The sequence below is a fragment of the Ylistrum balloti genome, unplaced genomic scaffold (genome assembly GCF_031769215.1).
Source record: "Ylistrum balloti isolate Yb309-2 unplaced genomic scaffold, AGI_CSIRO_Ybal_v1 Utg370020, whole genome shotgun sequence".
Taxonomy (NCBI): Eukaryota; Metazoa; Mollusca; class Bivalvia; order Pectinida; family Pectinidae; genus Ylistrum; species Ylistrum balloti.
The window spans coordinates 97643-111448 of NW_026782088.1; the positions used below are offsets into that span (position 1 = coordinate 97643).

The following is a 13806-nucleotide window of genomic DNA, read 5'->3' on the forward strand; positions in this document are numbered from 1 at the left end:
TAGTGAGAGGGCCCTTTTACTAAACTTTTACCCTGGATTGTTATAGTGAGAGGGCCCTTTGGTCACTAAACTTTTACCCTGGATTGTTATAGTGAGAGGGCCCTTTGGTCACTAAACTTTTACCCTGGATTGTTATAGTGAGAGGGCCCTTTGGTCACTAAACTTTTACCCTGGATTGTTATAGTGAGAGGGCCCTTTGGTCACTAAACTTTTACCCTGGATTGTTATAGTGAGAGGACCCTTTGGTTACTAAACTTTTACCCTGGATTGTTATAGTGAGAGGGCCCTTTGGTCACTAAACTTTTACCCTGGATTGTTATAGTGAGAGGGCCCTTTGGTTACTAAACTTTTACCCTGGATTGTTATAGTGAGAGGGCCCTTTGGTCACTAAACTTTTACCCTGGATTGTTATAGTGAGAGGGCCCTTTGGTCACTAAACTTTTACCCTGGATTGTTATAGTGAGAGGGCCCTTTGGTTACTAAACTTTTACCCTGGATTGTTATAGTGAGAGGGCCCTTTGGTCACTAAACTTTTACCCTGGATTGTTATAGTGAGAGGGTTCTTTGGTTTCTAAACTTTTACCCTGGATTGTTATAGTGAGAGGGTTCTTTGGTTACTAAACTTTTACCCTGGATTGTTATAGTGAGAGGGCCCTTTGGTCACTAAACTTTTACCCTGGATTGTTATAGTGAGAGGGCCCTTTGGTCACTAAACTTTTACCCTGGATTGTTATAGTGAGAGGGCCCTTTGGTCACTAAACTTTTACCCTGGATTGTTATAGTGAGAGGGCCCTTTGGTTACTAAACTTTTACCCTGGATTGTTATAGTGAGAGGGCCCTTTGGTCACTAAACTTTTACCCTGGATTGTTATAGTGAGAGGGCCCTTTGGTCACTAAACTTTTACCCTGGATTGTTATAGTGAGAGGGCCCTTTGGTCACTAAACTTTTACCCTGGATTGTTATAGTGAGAGGGCCCTTTGGTCACTAAACTTTTACCCTGGATTGTTATAGTGAGAGGGCCCTTTGGTTACTAAACTTTTACCCTGGATTGTTATAGTGAGAGGGCCCTTTGGTTACTAAACTTTTACCCTGGATTGTTATAGTGAGAGGGCCCTTTGGTCACTAAACTTTTACCCTGGATTGTTATAGTGAGAGGGCCCTTTGGTCACTAAACTTTTACCCTGGATTGTTATAGTGAGAGGGCCCTTTGGTCACTAAACTTTTACCCTGGATTGTTATAGTGAGAGGGCCCTTTGGTCACTAAACTTTTACCCTGGATTGTTATAGTGAGAGGACCCTTTGGTTACTAAACTTTTACCCTGGATTGTTATAGTGAGAGGGCCCTTTGGTAACTAAACTTTTACCCTGGATTGTTATAGTGAGAGGGCCCTTTGGTCACTAAACTTTTACCCTGGATTGTTATAGTGAGAGGGCCCTTTGGTTACTAAACTTTTACCCTGGATTGTTATAGTGAGAGGGCCCTTTGGTCACTAAACTTTTACCCTGGATTGTTATAGTGAGAGTCACTAAACTTTTACCCTTTGGTTACTAAACTTTTACCCTGGATTGTTATAGTGAGAGGGCCCTTTGGTTACTAAACTTTTACCCTGGATTGTTATAGTGAGAGGGCCCTTTGGTTACTAAACTTTTACCCTGGATTGTTATAGTGAGAGGGCCCTTTGGTTACTAAACTTTTACCCTGGATTGTTATAGTGAGAGGGCCCTTTGGTTACTAAACTTTTACCCTGGATTGTTATAGTGAGAGGGCCCTTTGGTCACTAAACTTTTACCCTGGATTGTTATAGTGAGAGGGCCCTTTGGTCACTAAACTTTTACCCTGGATTGTTATAGTGATAGGGCACTAAACTTTTACCCTGGATTGTTATAGTGAGAGGGTCCTTTGGTCACTAAACTTTTACCCTGGATTGTTATAGTGAGAGGGTCCTTTGGTTACTAAACTTTTACCCTGGATTTTTATAGTGAGAGGGCCCTTTGGTCACTAAACTTTTACCCTGGATTGTTATAGTGAGAGGGCCCTTTGGTCACTAAACTTTTACCCTGGATTGTTATAGTGAGAGGGCCCTTTGGTCACTAAACTTTTACCCTGGATTGTTATAGTGAGAGGGCCCTTTGGTCACTAAACTTTTACCCTGGATTGTTATAGTGAGAGGGTTCTTTGGTTTCTAAACTTTTACCCTGGATTGTTATAGTGAGAGGGCCCTTTGGTCACTAAACTTTTACCCTGGATTGTTATAGTGAGAGGGCCCTTTGGTCACTAAACTTTTACCCTGGATTGTTATAGTGAGAGGGCCCTTTGGTTACTAAACTTTTACCCTGGATTGTTATAGTGAGAGGGCCCTTTGGTTTCTAAACTTTTACCCTGGATTGTTATAGTGAGAGGGTTCTTTGGTTACTAAACTTTTACCCTGGATTGTTATAGTGAGAGGGCCCTTTGGTCACTAAACTTTTACCCTGGATTGTTATAGTGAGAGGACCCTTTGGTTACTAAACTTTTACCCTGGATTGTTATAGTGAGAGAGGCCCTTTGGTCACTAAACTTTTACCCTTTAGTGAGAGGGTAAACTTTTTGGTTACTAAACTAAACTTTTACCCTGGATTGTTATAGTGAGAGGGCCCTTTGGTTACTAAACTTTTACCCTGGATTGTTATAGTGAGAGGGCCCTTTGGTTACTAAACTTTTACCCTGGATTGTTATAGTGAGAGGGCCCTTTGGTCACTAAACTTTTACCCTGGATTGTTATAGTGAGAGGGCCCTTTGGTCACTAAACTTTTACCCTGGATTGTTATAGTGAGAGTGTGTTGATTTACTGATATCAAAATTAAAAACAAAAATGACGGAATCCTTATTAATCATGTCTTTATTTTTTATCAATATCCAAATGAGGATAGAGGGCTCATGTATCATCTAAGTGTAATCTTAAAATTTTGCACATGTAAAGTTTCTTATCTGAATCAGTTGTTTGATTTGCCTTCAAATGATCCTGTATTGAGATTAAGGGGCAGTTCTGGCCCTTCTATCTGAACATATAGGGGTGTTATGGAGGTCATTACGTACACTATTTTGTATAAATCTGTATGCTATGTGACCGACCTCTAATCTCATTATCATTAGTAGAAATCATAATAAATGTATTTGTTCGAAAGAGTAAGAGAGTTTTTTATCTTAAGAATTCCAAGGACTTTTGTGCACTTGAAATCATGCTTGTACGGACTTCCATTTGTATGCTATAGGTTTAGTTACGTGTTTCAGAGCTCTTCAGACAGGATTTTGTTATTATCGAAGTCAATACTATTTTTTTTCAAAGTTTACACCGCTGTTTTATTTCTTAATTTGTTAAAAGGATTTTCATGGTTACATAAATATATCTTTTTATTCATTTTTTTACAGACAGACCGGACAAGGCAGGAGTCAAAAATTGTCTTCCTTCGTCAATTGTGTTACCATGTTCAAAGTTATGTTACCGACATCAATGACGTATTAAACAAATGTCCTAACCATTTAAAACGCTATATCACCATTAAGGCGATGAAATAAATTTTACGCAAATGTACTATGGAAAACAGCTACATAACCCATGTCATAGATCAAAGGTAACACACCACCACTTCATCATTATCCTTATTCACAATTTGATGTAGAGAAGGCAATGTCACAGTAAAATACATATACATGTACGTCATTTAGAAATTTATATTTACTACACACAAGTGAAAATAAAACAAATGAAGCATTTGATACATTAAAGTCAAATATTTAATTTAGCTGCATCATACAGCTGTTTTGTCATTCACATGGATGCTAAGGGTTTAGATTTTAAAGGCTAGGAGTTGCATTAAAGGTGATTTTCACTTGTGTGTCTCTTGTACAATCTCATCCATCCTTTCCTTACTTGGATTGGCCAAGCTTTTCATGGCAGGTGTCGTCGATGAAGTACACGCTTATTCTTCCGAAACAGCTGGTCTCAATCACATAGTCTCCGTGTAAATATCTTTTCTTCACACTTTGCCCTCGTTTTATTGAATTTGAAATTAAATTCTGTTGACGTGTGGGTATTTTCTTTGATAGTTATATATCCAATTGTTCTTGCTTATATTTTGATATTTAGATATTTCAAAGTTATCAACTTAATTTTCTATCCTGTTGTATTTTGCAATATACGAAGATATATAATTATGAATAATTAGACATTAAATTAGCAGAAAGTTAATATTGTAATTTAAATCCCTGACGTACACCCTTGAAACTTGACAAATGTGTGCATTTGAGTTAGGTCCCTATGGTACCATATTAAAATCACTGATGCATAACTAAACTGCGAACGCCGCTAGTACAAAAGAATAAGAGACAAAAGCACGATGTCTCGAACCCAGTATAAAGGATTGGTTCAAAATCTATGTGTGCGAATCTTCAGACATATCCGTCTTGATTTCCCACATTTTAAGCATAAACAGTTTACCGTAAAAAATGCCATGACTGTCCGAAGTTGACAGGGGTCGTGTCGTTGCAATTCTTATGCAAGGTACCCTGCAAAATCAGGTCGCTAATCAATTTGTAGTCCATCCAAAGACTACATGCCACCGGAAGGGTTGCAGACCGTGCCCGAAGCGGTCGCCCTCGTGTGACGACGCGTCGGCAGGATAGGGCAATGCGACTTTCGCACCTACGCAATCGCTTTCTGACGGCCACGGAAACAGCAAGGAACACAATTGGGCGTCATCATGTTCCAATTGATCCAAAGACAGTGCATACTCGACTGCCTGCCTGCGGTCTAAGACTGCGGTGGCCATATGTTGGACCACAGCTTAATGCGCAGCGATGTGCCAGACGAATGCAATGGCTGAACGCACATTCCGTAAGACGCTTCCCAGTGCAACGTTGGAGAAGGGTCCTGTTCTCAGATGAGTCCAGGTTTTCGCTTTACCGGGCAGACGGCCGACGTCGTGTCTATAGACGTACCCACGAGCGCTATGCAGATGCTTGCGTGATAGAGAATGACCGCTTTGGAGGAGGATCGGTCATGGTATGGGGAGGGAATGCGCATGTAATCAAAACTCCTCTGGTCGTTATTCAGAGAAATCTCACGGCCGTCCGCTATAGAGATCAATTCCTAGCGCCGCATGTTGTTCCTCTAGTACAGCAGCGTTAACTGACGTTTCAGCAGGACAACGCCCGGCCGCATGTAGCGAGGGTTTGCCGTGTTTATCTCGCAGCAAACAATATCCCCACCCTAGACTGGCCCCCATACAGCCCTGACCCCTTCCAAATAGAACATTTATGGGACGAGTTAGACAGAAGGATAAGACGTAGGCCGAATCCTCCAATCAACGTCACTCAGTTGGCGTTGGCGCTGGATGAGGAATGGAAACGTATACCAATGAGGAGGGTTAATACCCCGGTCAATTCAATGCACAAAAGAGTTCGTGCAGTTACTGCAGCTCGCGGGGGACACACACGATATTGATGGGTCCAGAACACACTTTGAGTGGGGTACTCTTGAATCAACGTCAAATTTGATAGGTTTACTTAACGTACACAAATGAGATTCTCGCAGATGACAGAGTGGTCAACTATCTTCCAGTTACACCATAATTATATTCTAAAACCCTTTTCTATTTCCCGAAGTTAACCTGGACATTCCTAATTGCGTTTCATTTTCCTCGCAGTATTATATATATGAAGGTTGAGAGTCTTTCACTTCTTCAATGTTTAAATACACCACTACGGTATTACTTCTTTCAGTATCGGGAAACATTACTCTTCTGTTGTGCTTCTTAATATAGATTCAGGAATTTCATCTTAAATCAAATTAATTCGTTTGTTTTTAAACAGAACTTATACCGGGAGAACCTTGAGATATTTTTTTCAAATCTCAAATATTCAGAAATGATAAAAGCTAAGGATCCAACGTTTGAACTTCAGCCACAAGACTGAAGTACCACATCTTGTTTGCTATTGGATTGAAGACCCTAACATCCTATAGCAATTTCTCATTGTAAGATCTTTGAACAAGAGGAGATATATACTTGACCCTTTTCCTAATCCACTATTAGATTTACAAAATTTATGGAATTGTGAGATTAATGCGCCTTCCAATCGTTACATCGACCTTGGTTGATGTTAATTTTCCTGACAGGCACATGAGGATTCGGTCCCTGGTATCTATGACGAGACATGAAAGGATGAAACTGTCTTATGCTGCAGTTTACACTATCTTAGTGTGTCTAGCGTGGAATTCTACACGATCTACATGTCATGTCTAAATCTTAAAGAATATTAATACAATAATACAATACATACATTTTCTTGGCGTTCTTTTCGCAGTACATTAATTTAGTCCGTGAAATGATGATAAACGTGTGTAAGAAGTGCTTTCACGTCCATATTGCATAATTTAAAATATATATCCACCCCTAGTTTATTGTAAAGTTTTGTGGCCGTACACAGTTTGTGTCGTTAGTAACCAATCACCTTTGTTAACATTATCTCATAGACTTGTCAGATTACTTCACCTAAGCAATGCAGTATTTCAGTACAATTAGATATGTTTTGGTCTTTTCCCGTGACTGCTAACATTTAGAAATAATAACACATCAAATGCATGAAGGAAAGACAATTTTTCAAACAAAAACAAGGAAGGTCACTTGCATTCATTTTTAATTAAGAAATAAAGGATTGTTTTAAGTGCCATTTCTCTACGTAGAAAGTTAAATGAGCATGGAAACAAAACGTGTCTGTAGAAAATGAATATCACACAGATCAATGCCTTTATCTATTGATATAAGCACTCATTTTAAATACGGATGGTCGACACAGAGGATCCTGGCGTAATCTATCTAGTAGAGTCCGCTTGATGGGGCACGAAGTCGCTAGGCACATTTCGTATCGCTAGTCAGTCAGGTCCCACTAGATATATCTTCATCTGTAAAGGATGACTTTTTCAAGCTGTCCTCCACTTAAACCCTCCAATGAAGGTGATATCAAACAACTCTAGAAATTTGTGAAGCGTATATTTCTGTTTTTTTTCTTTGTCATTATGATGCATACATTTGTTACAAGTAGTTTGATGGACATCCTTTCTACGTCACAAAACACTTGAATGAGATAGATCTTTGATGGATACGTCTAGAGCCATATATAAATACCATATTGTCGATATTACTGTTACTCTGCCAGAAACAGCCAAAGGTTGCAGCCATTTCTTCTTTAATCAGGTGAGTTTTATTCTTTATTAGCTTTATAGTCATTGACAGAGCTAGCAGTAACAATGGTTAAGTATAAACTGACTTTCATATTATACAGATAAAGATTGGAAAAGTCTTCCCGTCATCGTTCAGAAATTTATTGTAAATCTTCATTAAATGCGGTTAGAGTGTTGATAGAAATATATATTTACGATAAAATGATATGCGATGAATATGGACCAAATGTGAATCATTGGTCACTTGTAACTAATATCAAAAGTGTTTCCAGAACAAAAAACGATTGGATGATTTATTAATAATAACAGCCGAAATTAATTATTCCAGTGACTTTGCAAAGATTGTTACAGAAAAAAAAACATCAAAGTTTTGATCGATATGAAGAATTCGATGATTAATAACAGTCTATTTAGGTTATTTCGTCAATGGTGGCAGGTGATACCAGTTTAAATACTTTTGGAGAGCTCATAGTACCAGTATAGATAGTTAAAAGTAAACAATAAATGTGCTAAATCTTAATATACTGTTATATAACAACAAAAGTATGAACTCTATATACAATGTTATGATACAACAAAAATATAAACTCTAGCTACATTGTTATAACACAACAAAACTATTAACTCTAAATACACTTTTATGATACAACAAAAGTATTACTGCTAAATACACTGTAATATAAAAACAAAAGTATTACTGCTAAATACACTGTAATATAAAAACAAAAGTATTACTGCTAAATACACTGTAATATAAAAACAAAAGTATTACTGCTAAATACACTGTAATATAAAAACAAAAGTATTACTGCTAAATACACTGTAATATAAAAACAAAAGTATTACTGCTAAATACACTGTAATATAAAAACAAAAGTATTACTGCTAAATACACTGTAATATAAAAACAAAAGTATTACTGCTAAATACACTGTAATATAAAAACAAAAGTATTACTTCTAAATACACTGTAATATAAAAACAGAAGTAGTACTTCTAAATACATTGTTATAACACAACAAATGCATTAACTCTAAATACACTATCATAATACAATAAAAATATGAACTCTTTTTACAATGTTATAACACAACAAATGTATTAACTCTATATATATATAATGTTCTATAACAACAAAAGTATTACTTCTAAATACACTGTAATATAACAAGAAAAGAGTTAACTCTTAATACATTGTCATAATAGATAAAAATATTAACTCTAAATACACTGTTATAACACAACAAAAGTATGAACTCTATATACACTGTTATAACACAACAAATGTATTAACTCTAAATACTCCGTAAAAATACAAAAACATTAGCTTTATATACAATGTTATAAAACAACAAAAGGATTTATTCTTTATACAATACCATAACACAACAAATGTATTAACTCTAAATACACTGTTATAACACAACAGACGTGTGAACCCTATATGCAATATTATAACACAATAAATGTATTAAATCTAAATACACTATTATGATACAAAAAATATTAACTCTATATACAATGTTATAACACAACAAATGTATTAACTCTAAATATCTCTGGATATAAAGATGGCGTTAGCACAGATAGATCGCGTAATCGGTGTTCCGTGATAAAGCCAGAGATATGTGTGATTTACTGTGCTGGGCAGTGTTGTTACTGACCGTGGTAATGGGGATTGGTTCATGGATTGGAAAGGCTGTAAAAAGGTAGATTTTGATGTACCCTGATATACTGTATTGAGCTGAAAGCTGTGTTTGGAATTTGAATTGACCATTGTAGCATACGATATATATCTAAATATTGGTTATAGGCATTTACCTGTGATAAGAGACTCAGGTAACGCAAGATTCACGATTCGTCACGCTTTATTGCGCCTAACTGAGATTGACGGTCGTGTGGCGCGCGGAAGACGAATAGTACTGCTAAAATAAGAAATAGAAACAACTGTGTTGTACTTGCAAAATGTCCACGGACATTTTATCGGATGAGTATGACAGAATAGAGAGCTTCAATGACGTTGAAATAACGATGACGTCATCGTAAATAGACAAAAGTGTGTTTGTTCTTTTGAACGAAATCGCTGGCGGACTAGACAGGGATTCTTTTAAAAAGAAAGTTAAAGACATTTACAAGCTTCATCCTGAAGAATTAGCATGTGTTCGGCAATAGCTATATGACATAACTATAGATAACAGACCAGATACTCCCCTTGGTATACTCGTGAAGCGAAGAAATGTGGGAAACACATTAGCACTGGATAAATATGCCGATGATATTTATGTTTTTTCACTACATCTTCGGTAGTATGAGCCTCAATGACATACAAAATGTTTTGTGTTACAAGGACCGCTCACAACCATATGCGACGTGACACTAGCAAACGGTAGCAATGAAACAATAAACGACTCCTTCCATGATACAGCCACAAAAGGTAATGAAAGTACAGCTAGCGTAAGTCACACGTGGGCGAAGTCAAGTGAAATTGGAAGGGAAAAGCAGAGACAAATAGAACTGAAAGGAGTAAGTGCCGACTTACTTGTAATTATTGTTGGTATGAGAAAAAAAATTCTAGAGCAGCTACATTTCCTAACTAAGGAGCACACAGAGGAATTACGTGAGTTACGATTAGCGGTTAAAGAGCTGAAAGAAAGGGTTATAGCGAAGGACAAAACAATCAAGTCATTGAAAGCACGCTTACTTCGTAAGAACAGAGAAGATAACAGTGTTAATCAATCTATTGATCAGGCTATAGCAAATACTGCACTTTCATACGCGGATGCCTTATACTCGCTTAAAGTATCACCAGGTACTCGCCTCGATGTCAACAGTAGCTCAGTATCATACAATAGATTAGATACCTCTGTGGCATTTGAAAATGTAGTTAGAAACGAGGAAACGCGTTACGAATTTCGTGGAGTTAAACGTAAACCAACGGTAAAAAGAATGATTATGCTATAAATAACTGCTAACGCATCAGAGGAGGATGTAATAAGTTCCGTTGTCGCCTAAGCAGCCAGCAGAGGCGTAAAGGTGACCTTTATGCGAATTATGAAATATTGGGAGGATTAAAAAAAAACAAATCCGATCTTCACGGCAAAACTCAATATACTAGAGAGACATTTTGCTTTAGCAACAGATCCTGATTTCTGGCCGCAGAATGTTCTCATCCGCGAATGGGAGGATCGCACGAAGGAAAGATTCGCAAATAAACGCTCATCATGGAGGTTAACAATTACTTCATACGCCCATTCTATTCGCTACTTCTTGATCTGTTTGTGAATCTTCTAACATGGAATACAAGAGGCGTTTTGTATCGGACACCTCTTCTGTCAGAGATTTTAAAGGATATAGACTTAGCTGTTATCACTGAACATTGGTTCCCCCTAGAACAATTAAGTTTCGTAGAGAATATCGATGTCAATTAAAAGATATTTGGGAGGTCTGATGATCGCATAGTCCAAGATATTGAGCAAAGATTACAACATCGTTCCTGTGGAGGTGTAGCAATTCTCTCGAACAACCATCTGATGGTGTCATCACTTTTAAGCGAGGGCAGTGATCGAGTAATTGTTGTATCCGTGCAACTTCAAGATAAATCATATCTGTTTGTGATCGGAGATCTCCTACCATCTACAAATCGTCCAATTTTCGAACACAAAGACACTCTTGAATGTCTCCGATTAGTTCGACCGATATCGTGAGCAAGGGAGACTATCATTCTCGGTAACTTAAATGGCCACATTTCAAAGAAGTTTGGTATTAAAAGTCACGGGCACGCTAGCGAAAGAGGCACTTTACTGGAAACATTTATATATTCTCATCGACAGGAGAAAGTGTGATTTGGTGAGGATCTTGTGTAATACATGATGACCACTTCCTTAATGTATCAGATCATTTGCCAGTTACAGTTTCTTATGAGATATTGTTTTCCCCTCACCAACAATCTAAAATGTCACGAGCAGTTAATTGGAGAAAGGCAACCGGCGAAGAGAAGATGGTATACGAGACCAGGCTAAATGAGACACTGGGAAAAATACTTAATTACAAAAGATGATCTAGAATGCATAAAGAACAGCTTGAATCATTAGTACAATATACTACGGCAGCAATTCGTGAGGCTGCGAATGCTTCGTTGCCACTTAAGCTATATTGTCCATTCCTTAAGCCTTACTGGAACTACAGCAATGTTAAGGATCGCCATGATATTATGAGGCGATATTGTGCTTACTGGATACAACAGGGACGCCCAAGAGGACACTCTTTGGAGTCTTTCAGTGTGTAAAGAAGAGCAAATCGCGAATTGCGAACAGCTTTGGATAAGACGAAAGATCAATATGATCAGGAGCAATTTAAATAGTTGCTGACACAGCTGAAGTAGACGTTGCAACTTTTTATAAAGTTGTAAAGAAAAGATCCGGATACCAACAAGAAAGCATGAAAAGAACATTATCAGGATTAAGCAAAGCCGGGGATAAAACCTCATTTTGATTCCATATTCAAAGAGGAAGTCGAACGCAGCATTGATGGAATGTATGAGCAAAGTTTCGATAATCAGAATACGGTTTGCATGAATCGCGTAGAAGTGGATGAGTTGGATGAAGCGATCAGAGATATGAAAAATGGAAAAGCTGGTGGGCACGACCAAATAGTTATAGAACATATCCGTCATGGAAGGATGTTGTTTAAAAAAGTAATAGTTATGCTCTTCAATACTATTTTTGATTTGGAGGTGTACCCAAGGCATTTTTAAAAAAGGGAATTTTTATAACACTATTTAAAGGAGGGAAAATAAATAAAGTGGACATGAATAATTACAGGGATATCACTTTAACATCAGTGCTGCAAAAACTTCTTGAGAAGATTATGTATAGGCGAAAAGTGAAGCGTTGTTCAAAAATTGAATTTCCGCACAAATTTCAACAAGGCTTCCGGCCTCAATGTGGCAGTATAACAGCCGCTTTTACTGTAAAGGAGTCGATATGTCATTATCTGGAACGTAACGCAGTGTTTCTTGACAATGCAAAAGCCTTAAACAGCGTCTGGATACAGGGACTGCAGTACATGGTATACAAATTAGGCTTCAACGGAAACTTCTTGAAGATACTAAACGATTCGTTTCATGGAGTGACAGCCTATGAATTATACAACGGACAAAAGAGTAAGGAGTATCCTATTGAACAAGGGGCCGGTCAGGGAAGGACTCTCACTGCATGGCTCTTCCTCGTCATGATTAATGGATTAGCAACTAAATTTGAGGTAAGCGGTCTTGGACTTAGCATTAAAAATCTACATATCCCTTGTGATTTCCTAGCAGACTTACTATTAGCAACTTCAATCCGGAATCTCCAATTGCAGTTAGACATTGTACACGGTTATGCAAATACTTGGAGACTCAACTGCAATTCATCAAAGTCGTTATTGATGCAGTTTACCTGTCGGAAACTTCCCCCAAAGGAACCAGAGGTTCAGTGTTATATAGGAAATACTCCAATATTCTGGGAAACATCAAAAGTATACATGGGAATAACATTATGTTCCATCCTTAAACTCGACAATGATATGTTAATTCGTGCAGAAAGGGGCGTGCAACTGTTAATAGCCTTATAAATATTGGAATGCACCAGAATGGCATCAACCCGCTAAGTAGTCTAAGAACTATCAAAATTAGAATTTTCTTCTTTGAAATGCAGCGCGGGGCAATGGAAGCGTTTTATCACGAACGTTACCGAACGGTATTATTTCACTTAGTGGTGGAATAGGTGTGATAACAGTGTGCTTCTGGAACATTATAGACGTATACATCCTCATAAAAGCGCGAATTCTCTGTGGAAGCTAAGCTTAAAGTATCCAAAGCTGACACGGGCAGTTGATGAGCTTGTTAAGCTCTGTTATAGGACAGTGACAGAGAGTGTAATTTGTAAACCAACAACGAACACCACAAACCATTTTCTTATCCAATGCCCAGCCAACTGGAGTCGCACGATGGGTAGAACACATGCTTTATGAAGTAAACTTTCTTCTTGCGAACTAATATACAATCTCTTAGATGACGTATCTGATGACGTCAACATGTAAATAACATGTAAATCTGTCAACAATTGCAGTAATGATTGTTCAATATTTTACCACTTAATTCCATTTATACCTTTATTTAATTGAAACGCAATAATTAATTGTAAAATAGGGCATGGTATGCGATTTCTGCATGGAAGAAATAAAGAAACTTTCTGTCTGTCAATGTATGAACTGTAAATACACTATTATTTAACAACAAAAGTATTAACTCTATATACACTATTATAACACAACAAAAGTATGAACTCTAAATTCACTGATAGTACAACAAAAATATAAAATTATTTTCATTTAAGAGAAACGCGGATTAGGTAATAGTTAATTATATAATCTTTCAAAGCCACGGTCAAAAACAATATTCAATCCTGAAAAATGTCATGAAAGTACTTGGTTGACGCCATGTGAAATTAAGCTTACATTATGCCAGAAAGATGAATTTACTTACAAGCTGTATAAACGACACAATTACGAGGTAAATAAAAAAAAACTTTATTCAAATCTTTTACA

The 13806-nt window shown here is 37.3% G+C and overlaps 1 protein-coding gene across 1 annotated transcript; it reads left to right on the forward strand.

Moving 5' to 3' along the window:
- Positions 1-12027: 12027 nt before the first annotated feature.
- LOC132548615 (uncharacterized) lies at positions 12028-12831 on the forward strand. The gene has a single exon (XM_060212487.1). It carries the CDS (start codon positions 12028-12030, stop codon positions 12829-12831), a length of 804 nt encoding a protein of 267 aa, XP_060068470.1.
- Positions 12832-13806: the final 975 nt, after the last annotated feature.